Source organism: Centropristis striata, chromosome 5 (assembly GCF_030273125.1).
Source record: "Centropristis striata isolate RG_2023a ecotype Rhode Island chromosome 5, C.striata_1.0, whole genome shotgun sequence".
Classification (NCBI taxonomy): Eukaryota; Metazoa; Chordata; class Actinopteri; order Perciformes; family Serranidae; genus Centropristis; species Centropristis striata.
In genome coordinates this window covers 42,331,971-42,349,353 of record NC_081521.1, presented here as the reverse complement: position 1 = coordinate 42,349,353, position 17,383 = coordinate 42,331,971, and the positions used below count along the sequence as shown (strand labels likewise).

Here is a 17,383-nt window from a genome sequence, read left to right as displayed (position 1 = left end):
AAATGTTTGATCGTCTGTTTAGAAGTCCCAAAAACAAGTTGAAAGCAAGTGATCAGACATCATCAGCATCAGGAATCTAGAAAGAGTTGAGTCAGGAGCGTATCTGTTTGTGAACATCACACAGCTGACCAAGTCTGACTCTGGACGGTACAGATGTGGTCTGAAAAGAGCTTTGTCTCTCCATCCATACAAGCATTTTGAGATCATTGTCACAGATGGTGAGTTTGTTCTCAAAGTGTAATGAAAACTAATGAGAACTAGGCCTGCAAGCAGGACTGAACGGGACCGAGCAGAGTGGAGCCGTCGGACTATTACTATATAGTCAATACTTGACTATTGACAAGATTTCACCCTCCTCACTATCTACTACCCTTGGTCAATTCTCCTAAAATACAGAGAAACAATACTCTGGAATGATCAATTTATTAGTTCAATACAGTTTTCCTCTCTGAACTCATACAAGAGCAGTTTAGTGGCTGCTCTGATTGCTCAGGTCACTAAGCAGTGTACACACACTCATACACACACACACACACACACACACACACACACACACATTTTCTACACTTTTATTTTACTTTTATTATTATAATTTTGCTTTATTTGCATGTGTAATTATTTTTTTTTCTATTTCATAATTACTTGTTTTTAATTTAAATTTTAATACAGGTAGAGGCCTGTATAATATATGTGTAAACCCTTTAGGGTTTCTTGCCGCTATGTTGCACCTTCCTTTTGTTATTTCTTTATCCTTTTCTTTTTGTCTTATTATTGTGCAAAATAAAAAACTTCAAACTTCAAAGGTGACTGCAGTCTGTGTGATCATCCTGTCAATAAGGTCCAGGTAAGGCTTCTGCTGTGTGTCACGGTGTTATGATTGGACCAAAGGTGAATCTTGGGTTAATTTCTGGACTTAAATGGATATGGACAAGAGTGCAGCAGCATTTTTCTTTTTTGTAGAACTACATTAGATTAGACTTTGTATACCTCTATATTCCATAGATGTGTGCTTTTATTTGCCTTTACTTATTTATCTAGAATAAATACCTTTTTGATTACAAATTGATCACAAACTGAGCAGCTGTCTACTTAATGTTGTACCTTGTGAAGGATATATCAACCTCTTCAATGGAAAAAAAAAAAATCAAAATTCCTTCAACCATTACTAAATCTAAATATGGTTATTTAATTATAATTTTTAAGTTAATTATTAATCAGTGTTCCAAACTGTTAGTTCAGTAACTTTATGAGACTGATTTAGGTGAATTGGCTATATTTTTGTCTATTTTGACAAAGTTAACTAAGTAACAAGTTATGACTTAGAGCAAATCAAGCCATATAATTTATTAAAATGAATAATTATTTATGATACTTAATAATTGCGATAGCCATCTAACCACACTTTTGAACTGTGACATCTACACAAGTGTTGCTCAGGTTCATCTTTACATATCTGATATCCTTATAGCATTTATGATAACGCCCCTTTTATTTACATATTTGACGACCCGTGCAAAGTATCATTTATTCATAAAAGAGGCATCCTAAAATCCCAACAATGGTTAGATCTTATTATCTTATCTTCACCACCTCCCACCATTTCTCTGAGAGCTGATGAGTTGTACATTATTGAGAGGCTAATTTGCCCAGAAGTGGAAAATCTTCACCATGTCATGTGGCTGCTGCAGTGTCTTGAAGGGTCCTTGGGCCCTTTGTACTAGTAGTTATGCAGTAGTTGTGCTTTATGCCCTAAAAAGTCATTATACTGTATATCTTGCAGAAATACTCAACTTTCACCACACTGAGCAGTATTGGAAAACGATTTAATGCTGTAGGCAGTACAAATAAATATAGATGAGACTATGAATATTAGGCAGCAGGTAGAGAGTGAAACAGTTTGTGGTTCACTAGTCATCAGCAGCTCACAGTGACACTAACTGTCAAAGCATCTTCATGACATGGAAAAAGGAGTTCATACACAACACCTCTCTGCATCTCTACACTAGGTTTTCACCCACAACAGTACACATTTCAAAAACTAAGTCAAATATAGCATTTGAGTTATTGTCTTCTGAAGATGAAGATGAACTAAAACATACTTAAATGTATATTAGATTTTCACAATTCATTTTATGAGTTTCCCCCTCATTTGTTGTTTATCAGAGACATCTGTGCATAAGGAAACCTAATAAAAGGGAAATGGGTTGACCACAAACCTGTATGAACACAAGGGGAGTTTATCAGCTGGAAGCTTCTGATCATGGAGGTCACAAATATTCTGTTTCCAACTTCGTTCAGGTGAGACAGTAAACTTTCATTTCACGCTATATTTTAAATCCACATAAACATTTATAAAAACTCTATAAAAAATATTGTGAAGGTCACTTCTTACTTAGACAATGCATCAAATATCAATACTTCCACAGTGTTCTTTCTGTCCCTAAAAAAGTGGTTTGAAAAGCTGGATCTTATTCAGAGGCTGTTCCATCGTTAAAGGGCTCTGGAGGAGCATCGAGCAGCTCAAACATATCATCAATGACCTGCCACAGACAGCTCTCCAGAGGAAAGTCATTGTCCACCAGGTTGACCAGAAAGTAGTTGTCATGGATATACTTGATGATCATCCGTGAAGGAGACTCGTCTTCATAGAGCTTGGCCCACTGCTCGATCCACAAGGCAAAAGCTTCATCCTGAGGAAAACATAAAGTCAGAGGGGAGCCAGTAGAAAACTCAACCTAACCAAAGTATCACTAATGTGTCCAACTGTTGTGGTTGTAGGCCTCCACCAACCAGTTGCACTTCACATCCATGTCTGTCCAGACTTCTATGTACAGTAGTGTTCAAAATAACAGCAGTCCAATGTGACTAACCAGATTAATCCAGGTTTTTAGTATATTCTTTATTGCTACATGGCAAACAAGGTACCAGTAGGTGCAGTAGATTCTCAGAAACCAACAAGAACAGCATGTTCACCATCACCAGGATGACACCATCATCATTAAGATGGAAACATAACACATTCTTATTGCATCCATAAAAACATTCATCACTACGTTTTCAAATTCACTAATCTTTGCAAAGATGTTAACCTTCCTCTCTCATGTTTGGAGCTTCTGTGCAAAAACAAGCAAATCCCTTCAAATCTCTGTCTTACCTTCCAATACATGAAGCTGTCTGGGTCCACTACAGTAGGCTGGACGATCTCCCTGCCGGGGAAGATCCCCCATGTCACGGCGTTAGGCTGCATGTCAGGGGCATTGGTCAGGTTATGGCCCTGCAAGAACAATATTCATTGGGATGTATTAATAATACATATTCATACAGACAAAGACAGAATTTCTGGGGCTTTTTTTCTTACTTACATGTACATTAACTATGTGGTAGTTGACACGGGGCTCATACTTCTTTAGTACTTTGAGAAGAGCGTTCACATTCTCACTGGAGGTGAAGAACTCCAGATAGGCCTTTAGCATTTAAAACAAGAGGATGAAAGTATCAGACACAAGCAGGCCACTCCCCGACCGAACCAGGACCAGACGGAAAGTATTCGTACCTTCTGGAAGACGTAGCCTCCTGCAGGGCCCCAGCCCGCTATAGGGTCAGTGGAGGGTTTGCCGTTGATGTTGGGCTGGGAGTTAATAGTGAGGACTCCTCGTCTGTTCACCTTCTCCAGCTCGTCCTTCAGCAGGTTGGTCTCTGAGGCCAGAGGCTCGTCGTTCCACGGCAAACACATCACCTAGCAGAACAGAAAACCTTTGATCAACATGCTGCATCGTCTTTGATTTCATGACAGTTAATACTACCCAGTAATGTGTGATTAACATGGTGCATGTAGTGGCAATCCAAAAACCCCCAAAATGCCACTTGAGGAAATCTGAAGTTGTTTTACAGTCGTCGTGATGCCAAAAATGAGATCTTCCAAAAGTAATGCGTTTGACGATTTATTTATGACAATTACAGGAACAAAATGTCCAGGCAGAATAAATGAAAGAAAGAATGGATGGTTGACTTAAAACTAGCTCGTTAACGTAACAAAAATACAGTGACCTGTTAAAAACGCATACTTTCTCTTGCACACACACACACATACGCTTAAAAAAACTGTGTGGCTTCCCTACTTGTTAATCACACGACAATTGGCTACAACAGTGCATCTGTTTGATTCATCTGTACTACTATTTCTTGGTGACCAGCAGGTTGCAGGGACTGAGTGCAGCTTGTCAGATTTGCTATTATTGGGTCTGTAAAGAGGCCAAATCTAAAACCTGTTTGCCGCCCCGCCACAGACTGCTGGATCTGCTAACCTGGGCTATAGCCAGAGAAAACACAAGTGGACATTAGTGCTAGGTGGATGGATAGGTTGTTGCTCACGAGAAATAGTTTTGGCACGCTGTTGCTCATGAAGTCACAAATTATTATTTGTGTTTGTTTGTTTGACATATTAAACAAACAGACAGTTTTAGCTTCAACCAGCCCAGGAGAGCTCATGTCCCTCTGCTCCTCATCTCTCTCTGGCTCCTGGTCTCAGCAGCATCAAAGCCTTGACTCGGTCTACAAAATATCAACGGGCACAGCTCCTTCTCATCTGAACTCCTTTGTTCAGGTCCACCAACCCTCCCGTCCACTACGCTCCTCCAGTGAAAGACGTCTGGCTGAAGGCCTCTACGTCTCAGACCAGACTCTTCTCCTCTGGAGAACCCTATAGGTGGTGGAACCAACTTCAGAACTCCCTCCGTTCTGCTGAATCCTTCTCGATCTTTAAGAAGAGACTGAAGACCGACTCTTTACTGAACACCTTCACTCTAGATCTACGCTGACGACTACGACTAGTATCTCACTGACCTATAAAGCTCTGGTGTCCTAATGGACTCAAACTGAACCACGGGACTTATTCTGCTATGTTTCTTGACTTCATCCTTGCTTGTGTTGTATTACTCTCATTTGTTCGTCTCTTTGGATAAAAGTGTCTGCTAAATGACATTGTAGAACTGTAGAGAAGCTCATCTACCTTGTGTCCGCTGCGGTTGGGTTGGGCTGTGATGTAGCAGGTGAAGACTTCAAAGACACTCTCCTCATTCATCAGCTCCTCACCCCACATCTGCAGCAGCGCGTCTTTGGATGACTTGCTCTTCAAGTAGAACAGGTAGTAGTCATTCAACTCGCCAAAAGCTGGAGACGAGGAGTTTCCCCTGAAGACAACAACAGGATCTTAGAGTCATGACAGTAGGCTTTGTCTCTATTCATCAAAATAAGGGCAGTAAAATGTTAAAAGAGTGAGACATCCTCTCGTAGTCCTCCCCATCCCTTTTCTGCTGAGAATATTTGCTTGAATATGTTCTAAAGGATGGCTGGGTCACAAACTCTCATTTAAAATCCAAACAGTCACTAAAATATGTTTTTGATGTGAGAAACATGCAATGCAGTAACAGAATCTGGATGGATATTTGATCAGTGCAGCCTAGTTTGACAGTTTGACTTCAGGTCAATAGCAGACAATGACATGATTGACAGCTGCTTCAGAGACTTCTCTGATTGGTGGGTTTCGTTCAGGTGTGGTGGATTCTCACTAAAGGCAATCAGCAGCTCAAGGAGGAGACAGGAACATGATTTTTTCACGGATTATCCTTTTCATGTACAACTGTCAGGATATAGTGACGATTTCAAAACATATGACAGAAACATATTTATATAAAACTTGACAACTGCAGCTTTAATAAGGAAATGAACACTTTTCTCATGTAAAATCTGTTGAGCTCATGAGTATCCATACCATCTGCCGTTGGGGAACTCGTCCCAGTCCTGGGTTCTGTAGATGTAGCTCTTGGGCCTGGAGGCCCAGAAGATGGGTCGTACATCTTCTACCTTCCGTTTGGGATTGGCGCTCACTGCCCAGGGGAGAGGCCGCCTTTCAAAAAAAAACCAAGCTGAACCATTTAAAAGGCAAATAGAAGCCTGGTCTGTTAAACAAGGACCTGCCCAGGATCTCTCCCAAACAAATCCTCACACTGATCCTGGATAACTTACTCTGAAGTAAAATCTGTATCTATAAAATCTGAAAACATAATAACACATGCACAAACACAGGCGAGTGACCCTCATCTGCTGATGTGATATTCACTCTGTGACACACATGGACATCAGCTTTGTAGGCTGTTTGCTAGTAAATACCAGGAAATATGATGCTATTTGAAACATTCCACACATCTCCATTTTCTTACTTGACTTTGTAATTTTCATGGCTAGACACAACAACTAGTGGTTGACCGATACGGGTTTTTTAAGGCCGGTTCCCTCCATTTACATGATAGAAATGACACAATGATAACAAATGTTACACAAGTCTTAATTTAAACAAAAAAAGAAACATTTAACAAAACAAACAAAACATATTAAGAGTCGGATAGTAAACAGTGTGTATGTAGTTCTAGGCCTGGAGGTGGTGTCGCCTCAGATGATCCACAGATTTGATGTGTTTTTCTTTTTTCCGGTATCAGCAGCAGTAGCCCTGAATGAAGTAATGTATTACTAAGATTTGTGGTGTTCCGCTGAAAGAAAAACCTATTAATAATATTTAATTTTAATAGTGTTTATGTACAGAGTGGTGCTATGGGAATGTGTTTTCAATGATTTAGCTGCTGTAGGGGTCATGACTAATAAACAGACTGGGACACTGAATGCTTTCTAATGTCATCATGCTGCTTTGTGTATGTAGTATTCTGTTCACAGGATCCTTCATGAAATATGGCTTTTCTGCTTTTTATCTTTTTTTCAACATGATGGGAAGTGATAACAGCTTCTGTTTTTTTGTCCCTAAAACTTTACAACTACTTCTGACTTTTGCTAAGGCACCATTAGGGATGGGTACCTTTCACATTTGAACCGATACAGTACCGATACCTGAACCTGGGAATCTGTATCGGTACTCAACTCTACCAATTTTCGGTACTTTTGCATTTGTTTATGTGGTAATAAATGTTAATTTGTTTAATAATAAAATCTCAACATAATATTTATTTCTCAAAATATAAACTTTAAAAAAATACATCAAGCCAACATCCAACTGTTGGGAGGGCAAATAAGTTTAAAACAAATGAGCAAAAGAGGATGGAGTAAAAATAAAGGAAAATATATTTTACAAATTGAAGTATTACAAACTAAAAATGAAAGTGAAGCAAACTTCTTTGCTGTGAACTACATTTACTGTCTATCTTCGTCCCTTGTGCAGTTCTTTTTCAAGAACACTAACATGTCAACTTTCTCGGGCGAGAGCCGAGCCTGCTCCACACCGACTGTGGAGAAAACTCGCTCTGACCATTGTGCTGGAAGCATGCAGCTGGTGGACCTACCTGGGGTCCTCTATCCACAGGCCCAGCTGCCGGAGCACCTCCATGATGGCGATCTCTCGGTTCAGCGTGTAGAAGTGGAGGCCTGGTACTTTGCCACTGTCCAGCAGCACACGGCACATCTCCACTGCGTGCTGGATCCCGTAGTTACGGATAGCGGCATCGTTGTCTTTGATGGGCTCGATGACTTTGGTGATCTCCTCTGGTACTTCGAGCTTCGACAGCTTTACGAGCTGACGCAGAGACTGGTATCCCTGGACAAACAATTTAAAGTCCAGTTTTATTCAGTTCAGGGTCAATTCATAAACCAAGATTTAAATACCTCAACTTTTTCAAGATGTGACCCATCATCAAATTAATATGATGATCCGAAAATTGAAAAAAATGTAATCGAAATGAAGGGAATTCTTGATTTGTGATAAATTAGAGCTGGAGGTGTAAATAACAGTGTCATCGGCATACAAGTGAATATGACATTAATGAAAATAGGAAAAAAAGGAGTGGGCCCAGGGTAGAACCTTGTGGAACCCTTATCAACAATTAAATAATCAGAGTGAGAACCCTGAAAAACAACACACTGACGTTGATTATGAAGATAGACATTAAACCAAAGGAGAGCATTTTAATTTAAACCAACAGAACAAAGCTTATAGAGGAGGAGATAGTGGTCAACCATATTAAAGGCTTTTGAGAAATCAATAAACATTGTGCCTGTAAGTTGACCCTTATCAAAGGAAGACAAAAAATCATTGGTGAATTTTTGAAGAGCTGTGGTGGAGAAATTAGACCTGAAACCTGACTGGAACAGAGATAAAACAGTGAACTGACTGATGTACTGTAGCAACTGACTTTTTCAAAAAATGTGGCAATTGTTGGACGATAATTGTTCACATCTGATGACTCCCCATTCTTATGAACAGGGGTAACTCTGGAGCATTTCCATATTTGGGGTATTGAACAAGTAGACTAGAATGACAAGTTGAATAAATCTACGAGGGGGTACATTATAACATGAGCAGTGAGTTTAACAAATTTGGCATCCAAACCACGTGGACCAGCACTGGTGACTTCTTTCAGCTCACATATAGCAAAAAAACATCAGTAGGTGAGATCTTTTTAAAAGAAAAGGAGTTGTTGGGTGTACCAGTGTTTGGAGAAGCAGCAATGCCATAGGAACTGATCTGTTGGGGTCCACTGATAGAAGAGAAATGCTGATGAAATACATGAGAAATAGGTTAAGGATCAGAAATACATTCATTTTTCTTTCGTATCTGGTTTATGACACTTTTGTTATTTTTGTTTAGGATACGGTTCAATTGATTCCAAAATTGTCTTGGGTAATGGAAATACTGGGTCAGACTATCACGATAATAATTAGTTTTGCATTCCTTGTTTTGGTCTTATACATTTCTCAGGTGTCTGTAGGCTTCCCAATCAGCATTGTCTTTGAACCAGGCTGCATCCCTTTGTTTGTAGGGACTAATAAGGTGTGAAGAGATCCAGGGTAAATGCCTACTTTTAACCCTAATTGCTTTTATAGGAGCATGTTTATCAAAAACTTTTGTGAATTCAGAATAAACAAAGAATCACAACAAGCATCTTCAACAAAGGGAATTAACTGAAATTAATTCCGTTTGATATCAACTATATCCTGAACAAAACTATCAACATTGATGTTCTAACATTGTCTCAGTGTGATGTATCTAGGAGGAGAACTTGGGATTTTAATTTTCCAAACACAACATATAACAGGATGATCACTACAACTGCCAGACACAACACCAGAATTAGTTATTCTATCAGGGTTTGTGACTAGAATCCAATCCAACAAAGACAAAGACCAATAGTCAACTCTAGTAGATTCATTAACTAACTGGGTAAGATGAACACTAGATTCAGATTCAAGCCAGTTACTATTGAAGTCACCCTAATTTATTCATTCATTATGCCTCTCCAAAGAGGAAACAGTGGACAAAATACCATTTGTAGACAGCTGGAGCAGAAGCAGACCTATAACTGTTGCCAGTGGTTGAATGTTTGTAATCATGAAGACTAATATTAATGAAGAGACATTCAAAATTCACTGGGTCTACATTGAGAATGACACACTCAGAAACAAGATCAGCAGCAACATTTGGAGCCACACCACCTCCTCTTGAAGGCCTATCAGCTCTATACAGAAAGAATGATCTATTTCTGTGATTTTATTATGAAGCAGTGGTGGAAAAAGTATTCAGATCCCTTACATCAGTAAAACTACAAATACTCCACTACAAGTAAAAGTCCTGCATTCAAAACTTACTGAAGTACAAAATTATCAGCATCAAAATGTACTTAAAGTATCAAAAGTAAAAGTACTCGTCATGCAGAATGGACCCACTTAGATGACAAATGTATTGGATTTTTATTAGTGATGCATTTATGTAAGCAGTGTTGGGATTGTACCACAGGTGAATCTTGGGTTCATTTGTGGACTAAATGGAGCATTTTTCTAAGTTAAGTCACAAAATGGCAGGTCAGCGCCATTTTGTCCCCTCTCAAGAACTTCATGTACCAGAATGCTTTGCATTTACGACACCTTCCAGGTCACGTCATTGGTCAAGGCACTCTTGAGACCACAGGAGGTCCACTGGTCTGCTATAAAGGAGACAGTCCTCCCTTCCTGCTCTCTTTCTCCACCGCTCCTGCTTGGAAGCTCCTTCAGGAGGGAATCCAGAGGCCTTCTTATAATTAATAATTATTTATGATAATTATTAATAATTTTTTAGCCATCTAACCACACTTTTGAACCGTGAGATCCACACCAGTGTTGCTCAGGTTCATCCCTACATATTTGGTATCCTTATGGGAGGGATAGCATTTATGATAATGCCCTTTTATTAATATATTTGACGTCCTGTGTCATCATTTATTCATAAAAGAGCCATCCTTAATTCCCAACATTTTTGGTGACCCGTGATGGAGGCAGTTGGTATCTGTAACCAGATAGCCCAACATATTGGACGCCCCGTTGCATAGTTACAACAGCAGCATCAGATTTTTCTCAAGGTACTGCTCATTTTAACTAATAATATACTGTTAGGAGGTTGAATTAAAAAAAATGTCTCATTACTTTAAATTTGTAATGTTTCTTATGTTAAATCTCTTCCTGAAAAGTAACTAAAGCTCTCAGATAAATGTAGCGGAGTAAAAAGGACAATATTTACTTCAAAATGTAGTGAAGTAGAAGTATAGAGTTATATAAAATGTAAGTACCTTAAAGTTGTACTTAAGTACAGTACTTGATTAAATGTACTTAGTAACTTTTCACCACTGTTATGAAGCCATGTTTCAGAAATAGTAATAATATTTGGTTTGTAAAGAGTTACCCAGGTTGTGAGGAGATCTATTTTTGAAACAAGGCTCCTAATATTCAGGCTGATAAACTTTAAAACAGAAGAAAAGCAGGTCACTAGATAATATTGGCCTACAATATTAGCCTGGCAACTTTTAACAATGTTGACTGCCTTCTCAAAAACAAACTTCACCACATTTGCACATGAAAAGCTACTATGAAGGGAATTTACTTACCAACTGTTATGAATTAATAAAATGCTTCTACGTTTAGTGTGTCAATGTTTGTCTATCACTCTTCATTTTATTTTAGAATCAGAGAACTTAATGGAAAGTTATGTTATGAGAAATATGTTGAACAAATAATAATGCCGTAGAATCAGCTGAACCTGCAGATTCTGGTGAACGAAGTGAATTAAGTGAGTGAGTGATGACTTATTCAACAACATGAACATGTTTTTCTCAGAAAGAGTTTCCCAGTATGATACTAATGATACTGGGAGCACCAGTGGGTTACCTGGATGGGAAAGATTCCAGGTAGGATGGGACATGTGATGCCGATCGCCCTACAGTCATCCAGGAACTTCAGGAAAGTGTCTGCCCTGAAGAACAGCTGGGTGATGATGAAGTCTGCTCCAGCATCCACCTTCTCCTTCAGGTGTCGGAGATCCTCCTCGTAGCTCTCTGCCTCAGGGTGGCCTGTGGGGTATCCTGATACAAACATATCAGAATCACAGATAGGTGCTTCAAATAGATGTATGGTGCCTGCTACTAAACTGTGGACTGAAAACACACCTGCAACACAAATGTCAAAGTAGTCATCAAACTCTGATTGGATATGTTTAACAAGATCGGTGGCGTAGTTGAAGCCTCCCTCCTCTTCCTCCCAGTCTGCTCCTATTGGGTCTGTGGAGATATCAGAACATCACACTGTAGCTGGCAGCCACATGCTATCAGGATGGCCAGGCTATACTCATCTACCCACTCTGATGTGGGACCATCACCAGTATGGGACCTCCTACCTCCCCTTAGTGCCATGATGTTCTTGAGGCCCAGGTGCTTTGCTTTGGCCAGGTAGCCGGTGATCTTCTCTTTGGACTGGTTGCAGCAGGTCAGGTGGAGGATGCTCTCCAGGCCACAATAATTGACCGCTGTGCTGGCGATCATCATAGACGAGGTTTCCTTATCGGACCCCGGGTCCCCTGCCGGATGCCAGGTGATGTCAATGAAGAGGGGCCCACCGGTGCCCATACGGTCAAACCTGAAGGAGAGGGACATACTCACAGGAAACGGTCCAGCTGGTGCTTGTAGGCTGATAATACTGTTTAAAACTACATGACTGATCTTTGTACTTCCTGTCACCCTCTTTTTAAATCAAAATGGGCCACTCAGTACGTTTAAATGACACTTGAAAAAAGAAAAAGAATTATTGCCTTAATTCGACTATAACTGGACAACTGAAGTGCATGAAAACGTGTTAGTCTGACTGATGTTAAATGCATTAATGATGCGATCGGAAATCGAATTTGCCGGCATGTATGACAAGACATGCTCCGCCCCCCGCCAGCCAGCGTTGAACCGGAGACAGCTCTGTTGTAGCCCTCCAACGAGATCCAGCCTTCTTGTCTGCCCCTCAAAATCACCATCACCGGTTTCTCACCTTTCTTCTGACGTGATAAGTCAACCAGAAAGGCGCCATATTAACCCGCTGAAACAACATATCTCCACTTAGTGTTGAGGAGGAGGACACGTTCCCGTCAGTTATTCGATTTTCTCAGTTGCAAGTAAACTGGGACAAGGACAGAAGTCCGATTAGTCGCCAAAATCTAATTTTAAGCATAGCTTGATTAAACTGTGCATGTAAACGCACTGAGTGTGAAATAAAAGCAAACTAAGCTCTCAGAGGTTTACAGAAAGCCTCTTGGAGCCAAAGTTATTTCTTAATAGCCTTACAACTTCTAAAGAACTTCTTTGACCACGTCCTCCTGTCCTGCTGGGCTAACCACATCATCTTCCCTATAAAATCAAAGGTTGGTTCACATGCCTGGAGATGAGGTTGACAGCTCCACTGGCCGTGCGCGGAGGGAAGAACTCCAGAGAGAACCAGCGGTCTCCGGACTCCATCCTCCTCCGCATCTTGTCCCGCAGCCGGTCCGAGCGGTCGGCGTCCAGCACCGGCGTGGAGCTCCGGGAGCTCTCCCGGGAGCTCTCCCCGCCGCTGTTGCTCGCCCCGCTGGAGTCGCTCTTGCACGGCTGCCAGCTACCGTCCCCTCGCTGAACCTGGTTCACCATGATGGCGACCTATACTGAGAAGAACAGAGCACACAGAACAAGACTTTCTGACTTAATGATCAAGTTAGAGACCACCGAACCCCAACGCTCTCCAGAACTGGGTCCATGTGCTTCACTGGACAACGCACAGCTTTATACTGCGTACATATAAATATAACATACAGCTTTATACTGTACATTTAATATCAACTATTCACATTCCTTGACATACAGTCATGGAAAAAATATCAGACCACGCTTGTTTTCTTCAATGTCGTGTTCATTTTAAAGCCTGGTAAACTAAAGGTACATTTGTTTGGACAAATATAATAGTAATAACAACAACAATATCTGATAAGAGTTTAGTTAAAGAGCTGATATCTACCCATTTCCATGGTTTTATTGATAATGATTTTGGTTATTATGAAGAATGCCATGGAAAATGACTGGAGAAAACAACGGTCTAATCATTTTTTCCATGACTGTAACAGGGCAAGTTCATAATAAAGTTACTTTTTAAAAGCCATGCTTGTTGGTGAAGGCTCACACATCATATCACCACCTACCTGCTGCCACTACAGTCTGAGCCTTAGAACCTTAGATAGATCTATCTATCTATCTATCTATCTATCTATCTATCTAATAAAGTTACTTTTTAAAAGCCATGCTTGTTGGTTAAGGCTCACACATCACACCACCACCTACCTGCTGCCACTACAGTCTGAGCCTTAGAACCTTAGATAGATCTATCTATCTATCTATCTATCTATCTATCTATCTATCTATCTATCTATCTAATAAAGTTACATTTTAAAAGTCATGCTGGTTGGTTAAGGCTCACACATCATATCACCACCTACCTGCTGCCACTACAGTCTGAACCTTAGAACCTTAGATCTATCTATCTATCTATCTATCTATCTATCTATCTATCTATCTATCTAATAAAGTTACATTTTAAAAGTCATGCTGGTTGGTTAAGGCTCACACATCATATCACCACCTACCTGCTGCCACTACAGTCTGAACCTTAGAACCTTAGATAGATCTATCTATCTATCCAGTCTGAGCCTTAGACTGGATAAATGGTCTGAGCACAGAATGTTTTATACCCAGTGATGTTAATTATTCTAGTTATTCATGCATTAATTACTCTAGTTATTCATGCATTAATCATGTGGTGGTAGTAATGGAGCCTGCTAGCAGTCTGGGCTAACGTTAGCTACGTGCCCATTGGTCCATTCAGTTAAAAGAGACACGCGGGGAAACTCTCGTGAACTCTCCGAGCTCAGAGAAAACTAGAAATGTTGTTTCTGTGCCGATAAGAAGCAGACGGAGCTCCCCACCTGTCCCCGCCGCGTCTCTCTGTGCTGCTGGTCTCCCAGACTGGCTCCCAGACTGGCTCCCAGACTGTCTCCCACCAGGATAACACTAACCCACCAGGATAACACTAACCCACCAGGATAACACTAACCCACCCTAACTGCTGCTACAGCGTGGGACATAAACACAACAGCTCTGCGGCGTTCAGGGCAGCCTGGGAAACGGCATGTTCACACCATAAATATGTCCACAGTACACTTTACTACACGTGACGGCAGTTCATTCCTCCTGTGGACTATTATTATTATTATTATTTCTACTATTATTCACTTTTCTGAACATGACCCCGACCATTGAACTATGACATGTTGATCATATGGCACATATCACAGAATAACATATAACCTTACATACTTTATACAATATTTAGTCCCTTAGTATTATGTGTTTGCAAAGTTAGTTAAAATAAATACATATTCTTGCCACACATATAGATCGTAACTAAATACAAATGTAATAGTTGAAAGTGAAAAGTGAAACTTAATAAAATAAACAATAAAAACATTTGTTTACGGATTTCTTGACAGGCAGCAAATGCAGCATGAGCTGTCCGTGTATTCAGGGGGTTCAGCGCTGCGTGATATTATCTGCACGGTTTAAAAACAGATTCTTATCGTATTGCAGCGCTTTCATTTCAAATTTGCCAACAACTTTCACGGTAATGTTGTATCACCTATTCACACAAGCATTTAAGAGTTGATGGCGCGTTATTTTAGGAAATTGGCTTTTGCGTAAATTGCGCGCAGCTTTGGTTATTGGGAACAACCTTCCTCTTTGTGTCACATGAGGCTGCGAGGAAGCTGATCATGATGCATTAGGATATTATGGGAAATATATAAACTCTCTCACAACTAAACATTATAGACATACTATTAAAGATCACATTTAGGACAGCCACAGTGTAGGCATATTCATCAGGCTTGCTGGTGAAAATGCTGTCCCATTAAATGTGATTTTCAGGATCTTCCCTTAATTTGGATCTTTATTAAACCTAGATCCTGTATTTTGACAATTGTACCGTGGGCCATGAACGCAACATGACACAACAGCGAAGATGGCGTGTTGTGGAAACTGTTTTTGTTGCCAATGTTGCTGCAGAGAAGGAGAGACCCGGACTCCCGAGGAGCTGGTGAGCAAACAGACACCACTTAACAACAACAGAGATCTCTGGAGTATCTAACAGTCAGATACTTGGCCACAGCTTTTATTGTGATGCTCAGCGACTCGTTGCTCCACCCTGCTGCTCTCTGAGGTGTTCTGCTGGTTTCAAGCTGTTCAAACTAGCCACAATGACCTTAAATGCATCACAGACATTAACATCCTCCCTGAATCAGACCATGCTTCTTCTCACGCTGGGTTAGGGTTTACTGTTGTCCTCATACTGATGGGTTAGTGTTTACTGTTGTCCTCATACTGATGGGTTAGTGTTTACTGTTGTCCTCATACTGATGGGTTAGTGTTTACTGTTGTCCTCATACTGATGGGTTAGTGTTCACTGTTGTCCTCATACTGATGGGTTAGTGTTTACTGTTGTCCTCATACTGATGTGTTAGTGTTTACTGTTGTCCTCATACTGATGGGTTAGTGTTCACTGTCCTCATACTGATGGGTTAGTGTTTACTGTTGTCCTCATACTGATGGGTTAGTGTTTACTGTTGTCCTCATACTGATGGGTTAGTGTTTACTGTTGTCCTCATACTGATGGGTTAGTGTTTACTGTTGTCCTCATACTGATGGGTTAGGGTTTACTGTTGTCCTCATACTGATGGGTTAGTGTTTACTGTCCTCATACTGATGGGTTAGTGTTTACTGCTGTCCTCATACTGATGGGTTAGTGTTTACTGTTGTCCTCATACTGATGGGTTAGTGTTTACTGTTGTCCTCATACTGATGGGTTAGTGTTTACTGTTGTCCTCATACTGATGGGTTAGGGTTTACTGTTGTCCTCATACTGATGGGTTAGGGTTTACTGTTGTCCTTATACTGATGGGTTAGTGTTTACTGTTGTCCTCATACTGATGGGTTAGTGTTTACTGTTGTCCTCATACTGATGGGTTAGTGTTCACTGTTGTCCTCATACTGATGGGTTAGTGTTTACTGTTGTCCTCATACTGATGGGTTAGTGTTTACTGTTGTCCTCATACTGATGGGTTAGGGTTTACTGTTGTCCTCATACTGATGGGTTAGTGTTCACTGTCCTCATACTGATGGGTTAGTGTTTACTGCTGTCCTCATACTGATGGGTTAGTGTTTACTGCTGTCCTCATACTGATGGGTTAGTGTTCACTGTCCTCATACTGATGGGTTAGTGTTTACTGCTGTCCTCATACTGATGGGTTAGTGTTTACTGCTGTCCTCATACTGATGGGTTAGTGTTTACTGCTGTCCTCATACTGATGGGTTAGTGTTTACTGCTGTCCTCATACTGATGGGTTAGTGTTTACTGCTGTCCTCATACTGATGGGTTAGTGTTTACTGTTGTCCTCATACTGATGGGTTAGTGTTTACTGCTGTCCTCATACTGATGGGTTAGTGTTTACTGTTGTCCTCATACTGATGGGTTAGTGTTTACTGTTGTCCTCATACTGATGGGTTAGTGTTCACTGCTGTCCTCATACTGATGGGTTAGTGTTTACTGTTGTCCTCATACTGATGGGTTAGTGTTTACTGCTGTCCTCATACTGATGGGTTAGTGTTTACTGTTGTCCTCATACTGATGGGTTAGTGTTTACTGTTGTCCTCATACTGATGGGTTAGTGTTTACTGCTGTCCTCATACTGATGGGTTAGTGTTTACTGTTGTCCTCATACTGATGGGTTAGTGTTTACTGCTGTCCTCATACTGATGGGTTAGTGTTAACTGTTGTCCTCATACTGATGGGTTAGTGTTTACTGCTGTCCTCATACTGATGGGTTAGTGTTCACTGTCCTCATACTGATTGGTTAGTGTTTACTGTTGTCCTCATACTGATGGGTTAGTGTTTACTGTTGTCCTCATACTGATGGGTTAGTGTTTACTGTCCTCATACTGATGGGTTAGTGTTTACTGTTGTC

The 17,383-nt window shown here is 40.6% G+C and overlaps 2 protein-coding genes across 2 annotated transcripts in view; one reads left to right on the top strand and one right to left on the bottom strand.

The window, feature by feature from the left end:
• Positions 1 to 1,806: 1,806 nt before the first annotated feature.
• mthfr (methylenetetrahydrofolate reductase (NAD(P)H)) lies at positions 1,807 to 12,987 on the bottom strand. Its single transcript, XM_059334196.1, has 11 exons — positions 12,721 to 12,987; positions 11,699 to 11,937; positions 11,472 to 11,582; positions 11,194 to 11,387; positions 7,347 to 7,597; positions 5,771 to 5,905; positions 5,009 to 5,189; positions 3,554 to 3,736; positions 3,363 to 3,464; positions 3,155 to 3,274; positions 1,807 to 2,690 (listed from the first exon to the last, which is right to left on the bottom strand). Exons 1-11 carry the CDS (start codon positions 12,966 to 12,968, stop codon positions 2,469 to 2,471), a joined length of 1,986 nt encoding a protein of 661 aa, XP_059190179.1. The 5' UTR covers positions 12,969 to 12,987; the 3' UTR covers positions 1,807 to 2,468.
• Positions 12,988 to 15,282: 2,295 nt separating this feature from the next.
• Positions 15,283 to 17,383, top strand: part of clcn6 (chloride channel 6) — a 39,963-nt gene continuing 37,862 nt past the window's right edge. Inside the window, exon 1 of the mRNA XM_059333495.1 lies at positions 15,283 to 15,459. Within this exon, the coding sequence (XP_059189478.1) occupies positions 15,385 to 15,459 (75 nt within the window). The 5' untranslated portion in view covers positions 15,283 to 15,384. The remainder of the gene's footprint in view (positions 15,460 to 17,383) is intronic.